We start from the raw sequence: 20,042 nt of genomic DNA, 5'->3' as shown, positions 1-20,042 counted from the left end.
GGGAGTCCTGGCGTGCTGCAGTCCATGGGGTCGCAAAGAGTTGGACACGACTGAACAACTGAACCGAACTGAAGGCCCCCATAACACTTCGCTGAAACAACTACAGAAAACAGAGCTCTAACCCACACATATTTACACAGATACACAGAATGCCTCTCTGTCAGGTGGGGGTGGGGATGGGGCGAGCTAAACTGAATAGGTGAAAGGACTGATCGCACATACCAGGCATCTGAAAATGGACATGGCTCACAGCCATGCTACCAGGGCTGTTGTTTTTATTTCTTAAGAGTAGCAGCTGGGAAGAGAAATTGGGGGAGAGAAGGGAGGTATTATTGGGACAGTGGGGATGGATGAGTGGGGGACTACGGAAGAAAAAGATGGATATATTCATGGATAATTTAATTGAATGCATGAATACAGGGAGCACTAGAGCATGGCCTAAAGGACAGTGACTTTGGAAACTGCCTCAATTATTATCGTTATTCATAATAGCAAACATTCATGCTTACTATTACCCAGTTATAACACTTACATGGTTTGTCTCATTCATTCAGCAGAAGCATTCTACAAGTTAAATATTAAAAATGCATCTTGAAAGTGAGGATGCTGAGGCACAGATAAATTAAGTAGTTTGTTAATAAGGGGCAGGCGAGAGGTTCAAACTCAGGGATTATAGCTCAACCGTTTTTAGTGGGAGGGGTCTTAATAAAGGGCTTCCCTGGTGGCTCAGATGGTAAAGAATCTGCCTGCAATGCAGGAGACCCACGCTTGATACCTGGGTCAGGAAGATCCCCTAGAGAAGGGAATGGCTATCAAACTCAGGCATTACAGCTCTAGAGTTAATGCTTTTAACAACTGTTGTTAATGGGTGGGGCCTTAATAAGGCCCCCTTCCTTTTTATTTCTTTTTCTTTTTTTAAATTTATTTTTTAATTGGAGGAAAATTTCTTTACGATGTTGTGTTTGTTTCTGCTGTACAACAATGCAAATCAGCCATGATTATACATACACTCCCTCCCTCGTGAGCCTCCAGGGCCCCTTTCTTAGAGAGCTACTTACACTTTATAAGCTTCAGTTTCCTCATCCCCTAAAATAAAGCTTATAACAGTAGCCACCCTAGAGGGCTGTTGTGAGAATTAAATGAATTAATATTGTATGAGAGCTCATATTAGTCTGTGCATAGCAGGTAATAAGTAAAAAAGAGTTACTGTCATTTTATCTTTATTGTTATCAATTCATTAATCTCTTCTTTCCTCTCCTCTGCTACAATATGAAACTTTCAGGTCTGGGAATAATTTTATTCCTATTTTGATACCAGGTAGTACAATCCACCTCTTGGGGAAAAATGAAATGGAAATAACCAGTTGGCATCACTGAATCCATCTCCCCAGTTAAGTGAACTTCCTCCATCATGTTTTGGCCTCTAATCCGCTTGGTCAGGATAGAAGCTAATAGGGTCCTAGAGAGCTCGATGCTGATTTGCATTTTGCTACCGCCTTCCAGCTCTCTCTGTAACCGCAGACAGAGTCCTCACGAGCATGAGAGTCTGTTATTTCACAGCATCCAGCTCCTGTTCGGGTGGGAAAACGTAGGAGCTGGACTGTCAACAATTAGCCGTGCTAGGCTGAGACTGGGAAACGGTCCTGTTTCTTCAGAGGCCAGACAAGCTAGAATGGGTCCTGCTGTTCCTTCCTCCAAGCTTCCTTGAGTGTGAGTGCTTGGTCGTGTCCGACTCTGGGTGACCTCATGGACTGTAGCCTGCCAGGCTCCTCTGTCCACAGAATTTTTCAAGCAAGAACACTAGAGTGGGTTGCCATTTCCTCCTCCAGGAGATCTTCCCGCCCCGTGCATCAAACGTGTGTCTCTTGCGGCTCCTGCACTGGCAGGCGGATTCTTGACCACTGGGCCAGCTGGGAAATGCCTGAGCTTCCTCAGACGTGGCCTGTTCACAAGCTTCTATTCACTTTGACTGACAGCTAGCCTGGTGAGGGCTTTCAGCCCCTCAACCAACCAACCAAGCAACCATCCAACCACCTGACCCCAATCAAAGATCCAACTAGTCACCTCCCACGCTCACCATATATGGCGGATCCACCATGAGTCTAATCATGCACTGTGCCCCCCAGGGACTACCAGTCTGGTAGAGATGATACACAGTTATAGGACCTGAGGAAGGAAAGTTCTTCAAAGTCCATCAGTCCGGCCTAGGCTGATACTTGAACCTCTCTACAAGAATCCAGGCACATCTTTGCCTAATTTCTGCTCTAATGGTATAAAGACCAAAAAAGGTTATAGAAAAGCTCTAGACCATTATAGAAAAGACATCATCATGTGATGCATGATTAATTAACATATGAATTATGTGGTCATAAGTTATGCTATGATTACAAACAGGGCAAGGGTTTCTGGCCAGGTTGGTCAGGGAAGACTTCCCTGGGAAGGGCAGAATTTGAGTTGGGGTATTACCATGGCTTCTGTTCTCATCTTCTCCCACATCTTGTCAATTTCAATACTTCTGTTGCTTAAGAACTTACCAAGCCTCCCTGCTGCTCTCTGCATCAAGTTCCAACTGAGGATGGATAATTTTCAAATATTTTTAGTAGAAGTTTTTTATTTTTTAATTAATGAAATCTTGAACAGAACTGTGATACAGAAAGCAATGAAAAACAATGATATTTTTCTTCAAGTAGTTTTAGTCTTGTATGGTTGCTGGGAAATATTCATTTCTAGCAGCCTGGATGCATTCATTTCTAGCAGCCTCCAGGCATTTCTGTAAATGCCTGGAGTCTGAGGAAGCTTGGTTTACAATCACCTAATTATCGGGACTTCCCTGGTGATCCAGTGGTTAAGAGTCTGCTGTGCAATGCAGGGGACAGGGGTTCAGTCCCTGGGTACTAGGGTACTAGGACCAAAGTGCTGCATAGCAAGTAAGCTGGCACACCACAACCACTGAGCCTGCATGCCCTTGGAGCCTGTGCCACAAGCAGACTTCCTGTGCCACAATGAAGGAAAAGTCCTGTGCGCTGCAACTACCCAATGTAGCCAAAACGGAGAAACAAACACACACGTAGATATTAAAGAAAACACTGGGTTAGATAACTTAAGCCCTTTCTACTTCTGAGCTCTAATAGTTACAACCCTCTTCCTGGATCCCGAGGTCTATCATGTAGCCCACTCTATTCCTGTGTGTGTGCTCAGGTACTCAGTGCTCAGTTGTATCCAACTCTTTGTGACCCCATGGATTGTAGGCCGCCAGGCTCATCTGCCCATGGGATTTCCCAGTCGAGAATACTGGAGTGGGTTGCCATGTCCATCTCCAGGGGATCTTCCCAACCCAAGGATTGAACCTTGAGTCTCCTGTGTTTCCTGCATTGGCAGGAGGATTCTTTACCACTGTACCATCTGGGAAGCCCCTATACCTACTTAACTTTATTTTGAGCCAATAAACATCCATCTCTGTGGGACCAGTCCTCCAGAGTCTTTGCTGTGTCCTTGCCTTTGCTGTGTCCTCGCCTTCCTCATGATGTATCATCCACGTGGAATGTACTCTCTCTCCTGTGGCTTACTCACATTTGGCCCTGCCTCTGTTTACTTTCCATCTCTCTCCAGTCATCCCTGATTGCTCCTTTCTCTGAATTTCTATTGAACTGAAGGCCAATACTGAACAGTCGAGTACTTAATTCTTCTCTAATTACCTCCTGTTCAAAATGTTGTCTCGTTGGAAGACCTGTAAGAATCTCGAGGACACAGTACATGTCTTTTATTTCTTTAGAACTTCATTACAGGGCTTAGTCGAGTTCTGGGCATGCGGTCATTATTCAAACGCCCTAGAAAAGCATGATTAGCTCCGTCATTTGTTTATGCTGCTCTCAGCTTTCTCAGAGCTTCTCGCCTCAGTGCTGCAGATAAAGCTCAGTTCCCAGGAGTAAGCGATCCGTACCTCCTGCTCTTATCTTTTTGCCAAAAATACATTCCCTCATGGGTCGAGTTGGAAAAGTCAGACTCTGAAAAAAGTAGACAAATTTGTTGGGAGGGTGATGTGACCTTCTGTATTCCACAGGAAGATTTTCATAAGAAACCCCCGAACAAGAGAGTCACAACTGTTGTTACTGATTTATCTATGCATGAATACTTATTTTGGGCTGTACTGGGTCTTTGCTACTGCGCTCAGGCTTTCTCTAGTTGTGGCGAGGGGGACTATTCTGGCTGAGGTGTAGCTTCTCTTGCTATGGAGCATACGCTCTGGGCTGCTTGAACTTCAGTGGTTGTGGCCTGAGGGTTCCGGAGCTCAGGCTCAGTAGTTGGAGTCCATGGGCTTAGCTGCTTCACTGCGAACGGGATCTTCCCATACCAGGGATCAAAACCAGGCCCTCTGCGTTGGCAGACGGGTCCTCAACCACTGGACCACCAGGGAAGCCCTTGGAGTCTGTATGATTGATACCTCTCCGGGTGGATTGAATGCCAGGCCAGGTTTGGGAACCACAGGTCAGTATTCATATGCCTTCGTGTGTTTGACCCACTGCTTTGTTCCAGCGTGGTTAGGGGGTGGGCATGGGGGTGGAGGGTGTCATGGGAGCAAAGTCCATGATTTGTAACTCAGAAGAAGCAGCTGTAATCTCATGCGGGTCCAACAGACAGGCTTGGTGTAGTTCTTGAAATATCCTGAACAGCTGGAGATGAGAAGTCTTCAGCCTCCAGGATCCTTTGGCCTCTGAGTTGCTACTGGGCTTTAGAGTTGCAGAAGGACCAGCACACGTGGGTGTTCATGGAGTCACAGATGCTGAGGCCACAGGCTCGATGCAGATCTGGGAGGGTTAAAGCATGGCACACGTGCTGCCAGCCTCACTGCCCTACTCAGGGCAGACACTGCTGTTCAGCCACAGCCCCGTTTCCAGTGATGCCTAGAGAGGCCTTAGAATCCCAGCAATCAGTGCGAGCACAAGGAACAAAACCTTTTACTCTCCTTGCCGTTCCTACCAGCAATATCCTAGTGTGCTCCTGGGCTTCCCTGGTGGCTCAGCTGGTAAAGAATCCGCCTGCAGTGCGGGAGACTGTATAATCCATGGGGTCGCAAGGAGTCGGACACGACTGAGCGACTTTCACAGTGTACTCCCAAATTTTGTTGAGCAGATTAACTTGCAGTTTATTCACAGGGCACAGTTTCAAAATCAGTAGTAAGGCACACTCTCTGCTCTCTCTACTCTCTTTTCCTAGGTGAACCCCATCATGTCCTTGACCTTACACATGCACACTCGTGTGTGTGTGTGTGTGTGTGTGTGTGTGTGTGTTAGTTGCTCCGTCGTGTCTGACTCTTGGCGATCCCATGGACTGCAGCCCACCAGGATCCTCTGTCCATAGGATTCTCCAGGCAAGAATACTGGAATGGGTAGCCATTCACTTCTCCAGGGGATCTTCCCGACCCAGGGATCAAACCCCAGACCCCCTGCATTGCAGGCTGATCCTTTACTGTCTGAGCCACCAGGGAAGCCCTTGCCCTTACATACCATCTATGAACTGGTAACTCCAAAATTTATATTCCCACCCTAGAATTCTTCTTAAAGAGACTCGGAGGCTGAGAAAGCTTAGAGGTAAGGTCTGAACTCCAGGAGGCAGATAAGAATATCTCTGCATTCATAGATCCTTGAGAGCAGACTGTTTATTTCTCTGAGGATTGCCCACTACACTTGACACAGCGTCTTATATACAGAAGGTACTCAGTAACTGACTACCAACTGACTACCAGCATCTCCCCGTTTCTATGTGGAAGGATGTTGTTCTTCTCTGCCCTTCTTGCATTTCTGGGGCACAGCCTCTGGTAATGCTGGCTGCCCCATTCCTTGTCCCTCCCAGGCTGGATGGGGTGTGGTCATCTGTTACCTTGGTGGCTCCCAATGAAGAATGCCTCCTGATGTTCAGACCCTTGTGTTACCTTTCCCCCTTGGAATCGGGTGTGGACCCGTGATTTGCTTTAACCAGTAGAATGTGATGGAAGTCATTCTGTGCTAGTCCCACTATGGTATGAACCTCAGGTCTCTGGTGTGGGATGGTGTGTGTGTGTGTGTGAGAGAGAGAGAGAGAGAGAAATAGAAAACCAGAGAGAAAGATGGAGAGACTCAAAAAGACATTTTCCTGGAGCTAAAACTCAGATGACTTTCTTTTTTTTAAAGTCACATTTTAAAAAATCTAGTATCTCCCTTCTTTGTTATCACTCTTATCAAGAGTTTAGAAATCTCTATATTTAGAGTTTGGGGAGCTAGAGAATGGGGGTGACTTCCTCTCACGGCCTGCATAAAGGCTGAAGCTGCTGCTTCAGACATCAAACGCCTGTTCAGCCCAGGCCAAACATCAGACAGAACTGGCGCTCCAGGGGCAAACTTAGAATAGACTCTGCTGTGAGTAACAGAAGTGAGAAACTCAAGTGGAAACCATCGGGAAAAGCCCATGACTCAGGTGCATCACTCCGGGGTCCAGCGCAGGGCAGGGAGAGCGTGGGGAGCACGGAAGGACTGGTCTTCGCCATGGGAGCACCAGGCTGTGCGTCAGCTCTGAGCTGGACACGCACAGTGGCTCACTGCTGCGGTTCACAGGTTACATGGAGATTCCTTCTGCCCACGTGGGTCTCCCCCAGTGGCCACCCCCTAGGGCAGCAGCTCAGCCACAGTAACTTTTTTTGTTCTGCCAAAAACTCTTAAGATGAGCGGGTAGAAGCAAGCTGCTGGAGCTTTTACTTGCAGGACTTTTGAAAAGAGATGAGGATGTTGATGGCAGGAATCAATGTTTCCCAAGGCTCTTTCTTAAAATACACAGTGTCTGGCCTCAGGGGGGATGACTCACTGGCTGCCCAGGCTGGGCACCCCATCCTGGGGCTACTATAATCCCAGAAGACCAGCTCACTTCCCACCTACAGCATCCACAGCAACATCTGCTTCAGCTTATTAGAAAGTTAAAATAAGCAAGTGTCAACCGCTCATCTTTTCCACTTAAGGACACATTCCTCTTGGCTGACGCACATCCCTGCCCAGGGGTTTACCCCTGGACTGTGGGAGTGTGTCTGTGAGACTTTAAACTGATTTTAATGATAATTTAAGGAGCCTCTTACATCCTAGTTTATTTAACCTTCTCACACGAATAGCAAGGCTTCTCTGTGGGGAATCATGGAATGACTACTGACTTCACTAGATAAGGAGGGAGCCCTGGAAACAGGAAGCCAAAGAAACGTGCTCTCAAAGCCAAACGCATTCCCGTGTGTCATCCACAAGTAACTGCAGAAAGCAGTCTGGCCTTGGAGTCAGCAGACTCAGGGTCAGCTCGCTGTCCTGCCAGATGCTGTGTGACCTGGGACAGGTTCCTTGACTTCTCGAAGCCCTCAGATCTCTGCCCTCAGATCTCTCGTCTGCTACCCTGCCGGCCACACGGGGATCTTCAGAGGTCTGAATGGACACCAGAGTGGGGAGGCTTCTTAGAGGACAACTGATGCCTCACTTCCTTCTATGACAGCACCACGCAGACGCCACGGAGCCCCAGCTTGAAATCGTTCTCACAGAGCGTCTAATGCACTGCAGGTTAGCTCAGATCTATTCTGAGCTGGAAACCTCCTCCTTTAACATTCTGTCAACTGGTTCTTCTCCAGGTGAAACAAGAGAAGAAATATACAGAAACAAGCCCAGTCCCTCCTCTGTAGGAACACCTTGCAGGTTTCTGAAGGGAGTTCCATACCCCTGTGACCCAGCAGTCCTTACCCCTGCTCCCCACCAGGCCAAGCCTTTGCTCCTGTTGTGGTTATGGGAGAACAATAACCGTGATGCCTGCTGTGGTCATTGTTTTCCAAAGGCACGTTGGGCCATTTACGATAATTTACGACCTTCAAAGTATCTTGTCTGGAACTGAATGTGGTATTCAGGATGATCTAAACGGGGGAGAATTAGGCAAGACCTTCACCTCTTTTGTTCTAGATGATTCGCGTCTGCCCATGTGAAGTGCAAGTCGCTCAGTCGTGTCGGACTCTTTGCGACCCCATGGACTAGAGAGTCCATGGAGTTCTCCAGGCCAGAATACTGGAGTGGGTAGCCATTCCCTTCTCCAGGGGATCTTCCCAACCCAGGGATCGAACCCAGGTTCCTGTGTTGCAGGAACCAGCTGAGCCACCAGGGAAGCCCTCTGGCCATGTAGCTGACCCCTGAATGGGCTGTTTCAGTGGCCCCATCTCAACGGCAATACTTCCTTCACAATCCCAGCTTCGAAACCTTGACTTTCTGATTATCTCTTCCTTTTCCTGCTTATTCCATCCGGTATACCCAACTCAGTAATTCTCAGGCCTCACCAGGACCTACTGTCCATGGGCCATACCACTCTCTCAGCCCTCCTCTCCACCAGACCCTCATCTGTCCCTTCTTCCCTGGCCTAGACCTCATGACGCATCATTGCAATCATCCCCTTAAGGACACTGTCCAGCCCTTCCCTTCTCTTTCTCTCGCTTGCCTGGCAAAATCTCAACCCTGATTGAATCCTTCTCTCTGTGTCTTCCTGCCCTGTATTCAGACACTGGAAACCGGCTAGAGAAAATCATGGGTAAGTTAAACTCATGACCTAAGTTAAATTCATGGCCAGTAACCTGAAGGGGGTCCATGAAGCCACCCAGCAACCATTCTCTAGCTCTGAGTTGGGATATTCCAGGTCCTGTCTCCTATGCCTCAAACCCGCACCCCCTCGGTCCCCATCCTCACTCTCAGCCAATGACCCTGTTATCCAGGAGAGCTCCCACAGACTCCCCCACATCTACTCACCTGCCAGCATCTATGCCCGGTGCACAGCCTTCCCTCTGTGTGGATGGGCTCTGTGCTCCCATCTCAGACGAAGCGCCCAGGTGGACACTGGACTCTCATCCCCTGGCTTACTCGGCCCGTCCACCCCCATACTCCACACTCCGCTATCAATCTCATCTTTTCTATAGAATCATCCCCACCTCATATAACTCACTATTACTTTCCCTCATCTTCAAAAATGAAACCAGGGACTGCTCTGGTGGTCCAGTGGTTAAGAATCCACCTGCCAATGCAGGGCACGGGGGTTCAGTCCCTGGCCCAGGAGGATCCCACATGCTGCAGAGCAACCAAGTCAGTGCGTGAAGCCCAGGTGTCTAGAGTCGGTCCTCGGCATCACGAGAACCCACCACAGTCAGAAGTTCGCGCACTGCAAGACAGTGGCCCCTGCTCGCCGCAATTAGAGAAAGCCCCCGCCCAGTGACTAAGACTCAGCACAGCCCCAAACAAAATAAGCAAATAATTAAAAAAATAAAGACAAAAACCACAGCAACAATAAAATGCTTTCTTCTTATCTCTGGATAAAGAATCCAGGTAATCAGGCTTTAAAGTCTGGTAGCGTGCCCAAGGTCACAGACCTGGAAGTGGTGGGGTGGGTATGTCCACCCCCAAAGCCCACCCAGACGAGATGTCCTGGGCTGCAGAGGCCAGACCAGCTCTCTCTCCAGCCAATCGCTGAACTCAGACAACAAAGTCCCTTGTCAAGGATGTGCAGACCAGCTCTGCCCTCCCTGGGCACTCTTGGGGTGGCAAGCAGGGCTGGAGGTTTTCAGTGAGAAGGAACCTCTAGATGTGCGGGGACCAGCTGAGCTGCTGAGACTGTCTTGACTGACACGCCTGTAAGACTTGGTGTGGGAAGACGGAGGCTGTTTCCAGAACAGCCAGCGTGCCATCCCAGCAGCATGCCAGTCCCCATAGGGGGAGCGGGTGGCAATGATGGCAGATAGATGGGGCAGGCTGGGGCGGGGGGCAGGAGCTGCCAGTGTGGTACACCCTTGTGCAGAGATGACACCTTGTAAATCTCGCAGGCCCGCCCGTGTGGCCTCCAGCGGCGGCTCATTAACACCACCTGGTCCTTGGAGCTGGAAAATGACAGCTAACAAGGCCAGCTGCCTTGCAGGCCATTCCATCAGAAGGACACACTTCTCTCCCCCAACACTAAGAACATCTCTATTTCTGCCAGGAACCCAGAGCAGCTGGCTCAGGGGGGTTTTCCTCCCGGGACATCAGATACTTAACTGCCCCCCAATCACAGGGCCTTCAGCCGTCACCCCTCCTCTTCCTTCTCAGCTCCCCAAGATTATCTGAGAGAGTGAGCCCATTTGCCTTTGAGATTTCCAAGGACATGGGGTCAAGTTGGAATTTTCAGACCACCTGGAAAAGCACGTGTCTCTGCCAAACCCTGTGTTGACTTAGTCATCCTATCTCTTAATGGTCCTTTTCCAGAAGGGGTGGGCTGACCCACTTACTTGTCCGTTACAGCCTGCATGAACTCGTCCAGAAGGTCGTCATACTCCTGCCCGCGGACGCGCCGGTGCTTCAGGCCGATGTACAGGGGGTCCCTGAGCAGCTCCTGCAACAGACAGCATCCGTCTCGTGAAGGGTCCTGGGTTGGCAGGAAGGTGGCGCTGAGGAGGGCTGGGGGGCGCCTGTCCCCCACTCCCGCTCCCCAGGTGCTGCCTGGAAGGGTCTGGAGGCGAAGCCACTGATGCAGCATGGACCTCTTGGCAGGGGGTCTGGAGTTTAGGAACCAAGGATGCTTGAACTAGCAAGACTCTCTGATACAGTCTTCCAACCTCTGGCTGTGGCTCTGGGTTCATCCCAGGGCTTCTCAGCAGTAATACCATGGACACTTCGGCCTGGACAGTTCTTTGATGTGAAGGTGAACCTGCATGTTGTAGAAATCTTAGCATAGCTGTGTCTCCAGGTTCTTCCCACTTGAAGTGAGGAGCACCCCCAGGTTGTGACAATAAGAAAAATCTATAGACACCACCAAATGTCTCCCCAAAGGAAATTTCCTAAAGGAAATCAGTCCTGAATATTCGTTGGAAGGACTGATATTGAAGCTGAAACTCCAATACTCTGGCCACCTGATGTTAAGAGTTGACTCATTTGAAAAGACCCTGATTCTGGGAAAGATTGAAGGTGGGAGGTGAAGGGGATGACAGAGGATGAGATGGTTGGATGGCATCACCGACTCAATGGACATGAGTTTGAGTAAACTCCAGGAGGTGGTGATGGACAAGGAGGCCTAGTGTGCTGCAGTCCATGGGGTCGCAAAGAGTCAGACATGACTGAAGTGACTGAACTGAACTGAGTTGAAATGTCTCCCTAGGGGTCAAAAATTGACCCTGTTAGGAACTGCCCCAGGCAACGTATGGATCGAGGTACTGGGTCTCAACCAAAGTCACTGATCTGGACTCAAATTAGGAAGCCTTCCCTTCCTCCCTCCTGTCCTTCCCATGAACGCTTACTGAATACCCATCATGTGCCTGGCACTGTGCCAGGCCCTGGGGACACAGGAGAGACTGATACAGCCAGCATTTTCCATCCAGGAAAGAAGCCCGCCGTAAGCAGCCCCGTGTCAGGTGCCCCATCGTCTGTGTCTGTACTGGCTGACGGCCCCTCCCGCCTCTCCTGTACCCCCTCACACACATGCCTATACAGAAGCTGAGGGCTTATCCATGCACGACACATTTCCTGACCCTCTACTGACCCTCTAATGGCCTGCTGCCCTTGGGTCTCTCAGAGGCTTTGTGGGTAAGAGATGGTCTCTGCCTTCAAGGTGCTCAGTCCACTGCAGGTTGGCTGATGAGTCAGTAAACTTGACTACAGATAGAGAGACATTCCTTCAGCACAAGGTGCGGTCCATGGTAGCAGAGAAGGAGTGGAGTAGTTCCCACCAGGGACAAGTGGGGATGATGACATGGGGTAAATGGTCAGGCATTAAAAGGTGAGCAGAGAAGGGGAAAGGACTTGGGGGAGGGGTGGTTAGGGAGTCTGGGATGGACATGTGCACACTGCTGTATTTAGAATGGATAACCAACAAAGACCTACTGTATAGCATATGGGACTCTGCCCAATGCCAAGTGGCAGCCTGGATGGGATATATGTATATGCATGGCTGAGTCTCTTTACTGTTTACCTGAAACTATTACAACATTGTTAATCAGCTATATCCCAATACAAAATAAAAAGTTTAAAAAAAAATGACAGATTTTGCCAGGCGGGCTGGGCCCTCCAGGCTGAGAAGTCAACACAAAGAAAGACTGGGAGCTGGAGGTAAAAGCAGGAAAAAGTACCTGGTGACCTGGTGTGTTTAAGAAATAGGAAGCAATTTTATGTGTTAGGGTCTTTGGAAATTATCTGTTTTTGTGTCCTCCTTCCCCAAATATGCTTCGCAGGTGGTGCTAGTGGTAAAGAACCTGCCTGCCAATGCAGGAGACATAAGAGACAAAAGTTCGATCCCTGGGTCGGGAAGATCCCCTGGAGGAGGGCATGGCAACCCACTCCAGTATTCTTGCCTGGAGAATCCCCATGGACAGAGGAGCCTGGAAGGCTACAGTCCATTGGGTCACAAAGAGTCAGATGCAACTGAAGCGACTTAGCACACATACCCCTAAATATGAGCTCCTTGGGGCCAAGGTTTTGTGTTATCTTCAAATCTCCATCTGGACTGCTCCTGCAGGATTCAGAGGCAAGCATGTCATGAGTCCTGCCCTTAAGGGGCTCGGCGTCAAGTCTCAGCTCCAGCACTGACTAGCTATGTGACCTCAGGTAAATCATGTGATCTCTGGGAGCCTTCTTTTCATCTGTTCAGTTCAGTTGCTCAGTCGTGTCTGACTCTATGTGACCCCATGGACTGCAGCATGCCAGGCTTCCCTGTCCATCACCAACTCCTGGAGCTTGCTCAAACTCATGTCCATTGAGTTCAGTGATGCCATCCAACCATCTCATCCTCTGTCATCCCCTTCTCCTCCTGCAGTCAGTCTTTCCCAGCATCAGGGTCTTTTTCAATGAGCCAGTTCTTTGCATTAGGTGGCCAAAGTATTGGAGTTTCAGCTTCAGCATCAGTCCTTCCAAGGAATATTCAGGACTGATTTCCTTTAGGATGGACTCGTTGGATCTCCTTGCTGTCCAAGGGACTCTCAAGAGTTTTCTCCAACACCACAGTTCAAAAGCATCAATTCTTCAGCACTCAGCTTGCTTTATGGTCCAGCTCTCACATCCATACATGACAACTGGAAAAACCACAGCTTTGACTAGACAGATCTTTGTAGACAAAGTAAAGTTAGATGGGAATAATACACCATCTGCCCCGCTTGATGGTGATGAGGAAATGAAATAATACTGATATATGTGAAAAAGCTTTGTGAATCATAACATATGCTATAAAATAATGGCAGCAGCTTTAACTTTCATAGTGTCTCCTATGTACCGGGTACTTCAGAAGGAGGGCCAGACACAGTGAGGTTAAGAGACTCGACCAGCCCTTGGGCTAGTGAGTGGCGGAATCTGGATTCAAACTCATGGCTGCCAGCTCCAGAGCCCATTATCCTAACCTCTGGGCCAAGCTGCTTAAGTGGTTTTTCGGCACATCAACCAGAAATGACATCCTTTTTAAGACACCGGTCTAGGTCCATATTGTCTTGATGGCGCTGTAGGAGGTGGTGGTGGAAAAGTGTAAGGGACAGAAAAGATGAGGAAATATCTACCTTCCCACGCCCTCACCCCCAATCCTCAGGCCACATATCTGAGGTGGATTTAACACTTTCTCCAAGAAACCACATGGCTACATCTGAGAGACGTGGGACCTAAACTTCATTTCTCACTCTCCGCACTCCTGGGTTATGCATCCTTGAGACTGTTTAGGACTCTGCTCTAGCTGTTGTGTGTGTGTGTGTGCATGTGTGTGTGTGCATGTGTGGGCAAATGATGCGAATGGGACATATAGCCTTTCACCGGCCACTTTCACAAAATGACCATCTGAAAGCCACTGAGAGACAGCAAACGTCCAGCCAAGGGGACCAAAGAAGTCAATGATGATGTAACAACAAGATGGACAACGAGGCAGCCGCAGAAATTGGACGAAGCCTATGCAGACACCTGGACAGACGTGTATGAGATGATTTAAAATGGAAAAAGCAGGAAACAAAATTGCACAGATATCCCGGTTTCATCTGTCAGAGACACATCAACACAGAAAAGGTGCACACAGAATGATAAAAATGGTATAACTCTTGGCATTTGCAGAAAACACTCACTTTTTCAGTTCTTACAGAGATGAAAGGGTCCACGGTAAGTTATAATTTGTCATGTTTCCAAGAGGCAGATTGATTCAGTGGTACGTTAGGCAGCCAAGAATGGCTTTCCTGGTGCTGCATATGTGGTTTCTGGGGGCAAGTCCAATTCTCCAGTGGTATTGAAGAATTTTAGAATTTTCCAAAAGCTTCTCAGTATATCTGCATTTAAGATGAAGGGTTAACCCTAATGAAGTAGTACTAATGAGTTATAAAAGTGACTAGGAAGCTTTGAAAAAAGTCTTGATATTTTATAGTACTTATTTTATTTATAATAAAACGTTTTATATCTGAAATATTTCAAAACTAAGTGCACCAAAAAATTGGGGGAAAGTTTCTATGTGGAGATGACATGAAAATATAGCTTCTCATACTTGTACAGAACTTTCGAGTAATTCGCTTGTTCTGAATCAAAAGTAGCTTGATTCGGGACTTCCTCGGTGGTCCCGTGGCTAAGATTCCAAGCTCCCAGTGTAGGGGGCCCGGGGTCAGTTCCTGGTCAGGGAACTAGATCCCGCATGCCACAGCTAAAGATTCCGCGTGCTGCACGAAGGCAGCAAGTAAGACCTGTCACAGCTAATAAATAAATATGTATTAAAAAGAAACCATGTGTGGAATATGATGCAAACATTTTTCTAAAAAGTAGTTCGAGCTTTCTGTCTTGCATGCTCTCGCGCCTATTTTACAGATGAGGAAGGTAGAGTTCAAGGGTTTAAATAAATTACCCAAGCTCACACAGCCAGAAAGTAGCAAAGCTGAAACTGAGCCTTGCTTTGACTGGATCTCCTGATGGTGCCCTTTCCACCCCACCGTTTGGGGACGAGGGAACGTGGGTGTGGCTCCTGACCCCCACCCTGGTCTTCCTGAGAGTCCAGGAGTGGCTGGAAGCTCCAGCTGGTGCTGCCAACCCGGCTGGGGAGCAGCCACAGCCGGGGTGGGGTCTGGGGAAACGCCGTGTCCACATCTCCAGTCAGCTGGTGGTCCTTTGGCAGGAACGAAGACAGCTTCTCATGAACAGCAGAGGGTGGAGCTTCCACACTGTCTCACATGGAACAATTCACCCTGTGTCCCACCGAGGGACATAAAGTGGGCTCTGGGATCGGACGCACCTGGGTTCGCATTCATGCTCTGTCACCCAACGAGCTTGAGACTCTGGGTACTTGCCCCTGCTTCGTTTTACCTCTGTCCAGTGGTGATAATAATGATCTCTCTCTATATTTTATTGAAATATAGTTGACTTACAATGGTCTCCACTGCACAACATAAGTTCTTTGAGGAAAGGGTCCTATTGACGTGCATCTCCCTAGTGATGTTTACAGTGCTGTGTGTGGCAGGCCATTTAAAAGCATTAAGTTCCATTAAGTTAAAAGCATGTGAGTTCCATTTATGACTGGGCTAAGGAGATGCTGAATTAAAAACTACGCGGGTCTTAGAAATCACTTGGTTTGGCTTCCTCCAAAGGAGTTTTTGAGGCCCGGAAAGGTTAAGTTCACAAAACGAATCTGGTGGAAGCCACAGGGTGGCAATGACTAGAGCATGCGGTCTTCCCAGGAGGGACCAGCGTCCTCAGCTCCAAGCCGCTGCGTTCTCTCTGCTAGGTTGTTGCCAAGTTCCCGCTGGCACTAAGTCAGTCTACAACTGTAACTTCAGGTTGAGGCTCTACTCAAAGCAGAGTAGACGAACCAGATGAACCAGAACTTTCTTCACTGCCATGGGAGTTGAGTGTGGCCTCCATGGGTGTCTGCCTGGCTCTGACTTTTTTTTTTAAGGGGAAAAAAAGTATTTTATTGAATCACAAAACTGAAGAGTATAGAGGTAGATTGACTTCAGATATAACTGAAGCCAGGTATCAAAATAATTATCGTAATATTCATTCTTGCTATTTAATCTCTCTCTCCAAACCCTAATTTCATAGCTCTTCCTTCTTTGTGTTGCATTCAGTTTTTTTTTATTGTGATAAAAGTCACATAATATAAAACATATTATTTTAACCATGTTTAACTGTACCGTTCAGTGGCACTAAGCACCACTTAATGTACCACAATTGTACATTATGTAGAATTCTCACCATAATCCATCTCCCAAATTTTTTAGCTTCTCAAGCTGAAACTCTGTCCACACTAAACACTAACTCCCCATTCTCCCTTCTCACCACCCTTGCCCCCGACCACTGGCACCTACCAAATGTACTTTCTGACTCAATGAATTTGACAATTTTGGGTACCTCGTATAAGTGGACTCAAACAGTATTTGCCTGTGCCTAATGTATGTTGGAATTCGGGCTTCCTCGTGGCTTAGCAGTAAAGAATCTGCCTTCTATGCAAGAGCTGCAGGAGACTCGTGTTCGATCCCTGGATTGGGAAGATCCCTTGTAGGAGGGCATGCCCACTCCAGTATTCTTGCCTGGAGAATCCCAGGGACAGAGGAGCCTGGTGGGCTACAGTTCATGGGTTGCAAAGAGTCAGACACGACTGAAGCGACTTAGCACACACATGTTGGAATGCATGATTAAGGGTAACTTAATATATGCTGGCTCTGACTTTTCAAGGTGCAAAATCCTGGAGACTAAATGTCATGGAAAACAAAACGGCTTGCTCCTCTTCACCTGCTGTGTCATCGAGCGCTGGGTTTAAATTGGAAGATGAACCTCTTGGTCTGGAATACTTATCTTGCACAGCAACAGGCACACAAAGGTGTTATTCAGAGAACATCTGGGGTTCTGAGGAGGTCATGGGATTGGGTCCATGGCGTGGACACAGGGCTCTTTTCTCCCTCCAGGTGGCAGCTATGCCCACCATGTACTTCTCTGGAAGCTTGGTCAACCCAAGGGTCAGTGACAACGATCCTAGGACGGGCCTAGGTCACAGATGCAGACAGCCAGCGCCTGATGGCACTGTGGGTGAACCATATTATTATCTGCAGTGAGGACAGTCTTGTCAGGGAGAAGGAATCCTTCACCCTCCGGCTCTGGGGGCGATCCCATGCTGCCTCGGCAACCAGTAGCCCCCAAGGCACCAACAACTAGGCTCTGCCAGTGATCCGTCTCCTCCACCCGCCTCTTCAGTCATTCCAATGAGACTCTCTCAGCGTCTCCTTGAGAGGGGACCCCATCAAAGCTCAAGACGTGGGCAGGAGAAAACATGAGGGCTGAGAAGCCAAGCCCAGAGCTGCCCCACAGAGTCCTTGGCACAGAGTGGGACAAGTGCTGGGTTTGCACTTAAATCTGGGGGAAGTCATTTCTGCCCTGGGGCCCCTTTTCCTGTGTGAAACGAGGGAGGGTGAGCCAGAAGCACTGACAGCTAATATCTTGTGTGTGTGTGTGTGTGTGTGTGTGTGTTAGTCGCTCAGTTGTGTCCGATTCTTTGTGACCCCATGGACTGTAGCACGTCAGGCTCCTCTGTCCATGGAATTCTCCAGGCCAGAATACTGGAGTGGATTGCCATTCCCTTTTCCAGGGGATCTTCCTGATCCAGGGATCAAACCCAGGTCTCCCACATTGCAGGTGGATTCTTTACCTTCTGAGCCACCAGGGAAGCCTAGGGGTGGGGGGGTGGGCCAGAGTAGGTTTCCTGCCGAATAGGGCAGGGCTCCCTCTCCCTGGCGTTTGGAACATCATGGGATGCCCCTCCCTCATGCGCTCATGCCTCATTTATTTATTTTTCCAAACCTCCTTGGTGTCAGCAGGTAAAAGTGACTCAGAGTTTCAGGGCTGTAGACACAGATGTTTTCCTTCAACAGGAAACCTGGAGGGGTGTTTTCTTTGACTCTGGTTAAAGCTCCTTTTGCCTCAGGAGTTTTTTTTTTAATAGAGACATACACACAGTTGGTCTAGTTGTTCTGACACAAGCCTTCACTGCAGCGTCCTCCCTGAACTGGCACAGAGATGGTAGCTCAAGCAGATGCTCCCTCTCCCGTGGCTTGCTCTGGGCAAGAGATGTGCCCCCTGATTTCGATGGGAAAAATCTTGCAAACTAATTATTTTCAAAAAGACCTCTAGGGTGGGACACCATGTGGTGAATGCATTTGGAAAGAGAGAGATGACTGTCTTCCGTTTCCCCAAGGTGGGCCTCTTTGTAACTTCCTTAAAGACAGTCTGGAGGGAGTTCACCTCGGCTTGCAGGGGCAGGACTGTGAAAATGGAATTGCTAAGCCTTAGTTTGATCCTGACTGTCTGTGGGACCCAGAGCGTGGGAAACACCTCCTTTCCCACTCTTCATCACCCAGTCTATAACACAGATGCTTGACATCTTGGAGCAGTGTGCCATGGTAGACAAGGCAACTCTGGCAGCCAGAGAGAACCTGGGCTCAAATCTCTGCTCCGACACTTAGAGCTGTGGAGCCTGAGGAAAACAGCACGTTTCAGTCTCAGTGTCCTCATCTGTGAAATGTGGAGATGGATGTCTCATATATAGCCGGCATGAGAATGAAATGAGATCGAATCATACAAGGTCCTGGCGCACTGTGGCTGACGGCTGAGGCCTCCCTGGACTGGGTGAGAACCGCTTTCTCTCTCACAAATGCTGTTGCCTGGTCAGGGTGTGCTCTGTCCTCCAGCTGGGGAACCCTCTGGTCCTTTCTAACAGGAGGGAGTAGGCCCAGGGGAAGCTCTCTGCCTTCCACACCCAGGAGTTAGAGGTGATGCGGGGGCCAAAAGCCACGGGTTGGGGGGGAAGCAGACACTTTGAGTAGCTGTACCCCGTGAGCCATTAAAATGATCCATTAGGTTGCTGAGACCGGTCCACCCACGCCTGGCTCTCATTTATCTCCTGCAGCCTCGCAGAGTGCCTGACACCTACTAAACACTTCATAAACTTAAAAAAAAAAATAAGTAAAGAGAAAGTGCTGACAACATAATTCTCATTGAAGAAATCAGAACAAAATTAGGGACACGGTGTGATGACAACTTGGCAACAAGGACATCCACGTACACGCGCAGGGACACGTGGGATGAGGGCACAGGTGTGGCACAGCGGGAGACAGGCCGCTTCCTTTTTCCTTTAGAATTCTGAATAACGCATTAAAGTTACTTTAGGAACACAAATTCTAAAAGTCAAGAAGTGCCTTCTCATAAAGCGACTGGAACCTGTGTGGGGGGGAGGACACAGGTGGTTAGGCCCCCTCCTGCTGAGGGAGGAGGTAGACGGGCCCCTCGGCTGGACACCTGGGGTTTGTCAAGTGGAGGGAAACTGAAGCTTTGTTCTCACCCAGACACTCCAGGGACAGCGAGCGGCAGGAGCTGAGCTCTGCTGAAGTGCAGAGGGAAGGCGACTACTCGGGTGACCACTCCTGAGGTCAGGAAAACTTCCCTGTCTGCATGTGCACAGGAAGGCTCCTTGGGGGTCACAAAGGGAGGGGGTGACAGCCCATAATAAGTGTGGACATATCCCAACAGGCCTCTGTGGTGGGGTCCATCTTAACAAAAAGTTGTACTCATATCTTGGAAGAGTCCTAGGACAAGTCCCATGTGAAAAAAGAAACAAAATAATTAGTCAAATGTACACAAAGGCCTTCGGAGAAGGCAATGGCACCCCACTCCAGTACTCGTGCCTGGAAAATCCCATGGACGGAGGAGCCTGGAAGGCTGCAGTCCATGGGGTCGCTGAGGGTCAGGCACGACTGAGCAACTTCACTTTCAGTTTTCACTTTCATGCACTGGAGAAGGAAATAGCAACCTACTCCAGTGTTCTTGCCTGGAGAATCCCAGGGACGGGGGAACCTGGTGAGCTGCCGTCTATGGGGTCACACAGAGTTGGACACGACTGATGCGACTTAGCAGCAGCAGCAGCAGCAAACAAAGGCCTTAGAGGACTGTCCTATGTAAGTGATTTAAATCACCTCTCTACTGCATGCCTCCTTCAGGATCCCCACACTCCTCTCCAGGTGTATCTCTGCCTATCTTCTGACTTACTGTACTCCTCCTCACT

General features: G+C 48.8%; 1 protein-coding gene across 4 annotated transcripts in view; it reads right to left on the bottom strand.

Moving 5' to 3' along the window:
• Window positions 1-20,042, bottom strand: part of ME3 (malic enzyme 3) — a 213,701-nt gene that overhangs the window by 37,323 nt on the left and 156,336 nt on the right. For all 4 annotated transcript variants that reach the window (XM_044943418.2, XM_044943417.2, XM_025286189.3 and 1 more), the window contains exon 7: window positions 10,288-10,391. In XM_044943418.2, coding sequence (XP_044799353.2) covers window positions 10,288-10,391 — 104 coding nt within the window. The remainder of the gene's footprint in view (window positions 1-10,287; window positions 10,392-20,042) is intronic.

This window comes from Bubalus bubalis, chromosome 5, assembly GCF_019923935.1.
Source record: "Bubalus bubalis isolate 160015118507 breed Murrah chromosome 5, NDDB_SH_1, whole genome shotgun sequence".
NCBI classification, from domain to species: Eukaryota; Metazoa; Chordata; class Mammalia; order Artiodactyla; family Bovidae; genus Bubalus; species Bubalus bubalis.
The sequence above is the reverse complement of the archived record's forward strand: the minus strand, read 5'-3'. Positions and strand labels throughout refer to the sequence as shown.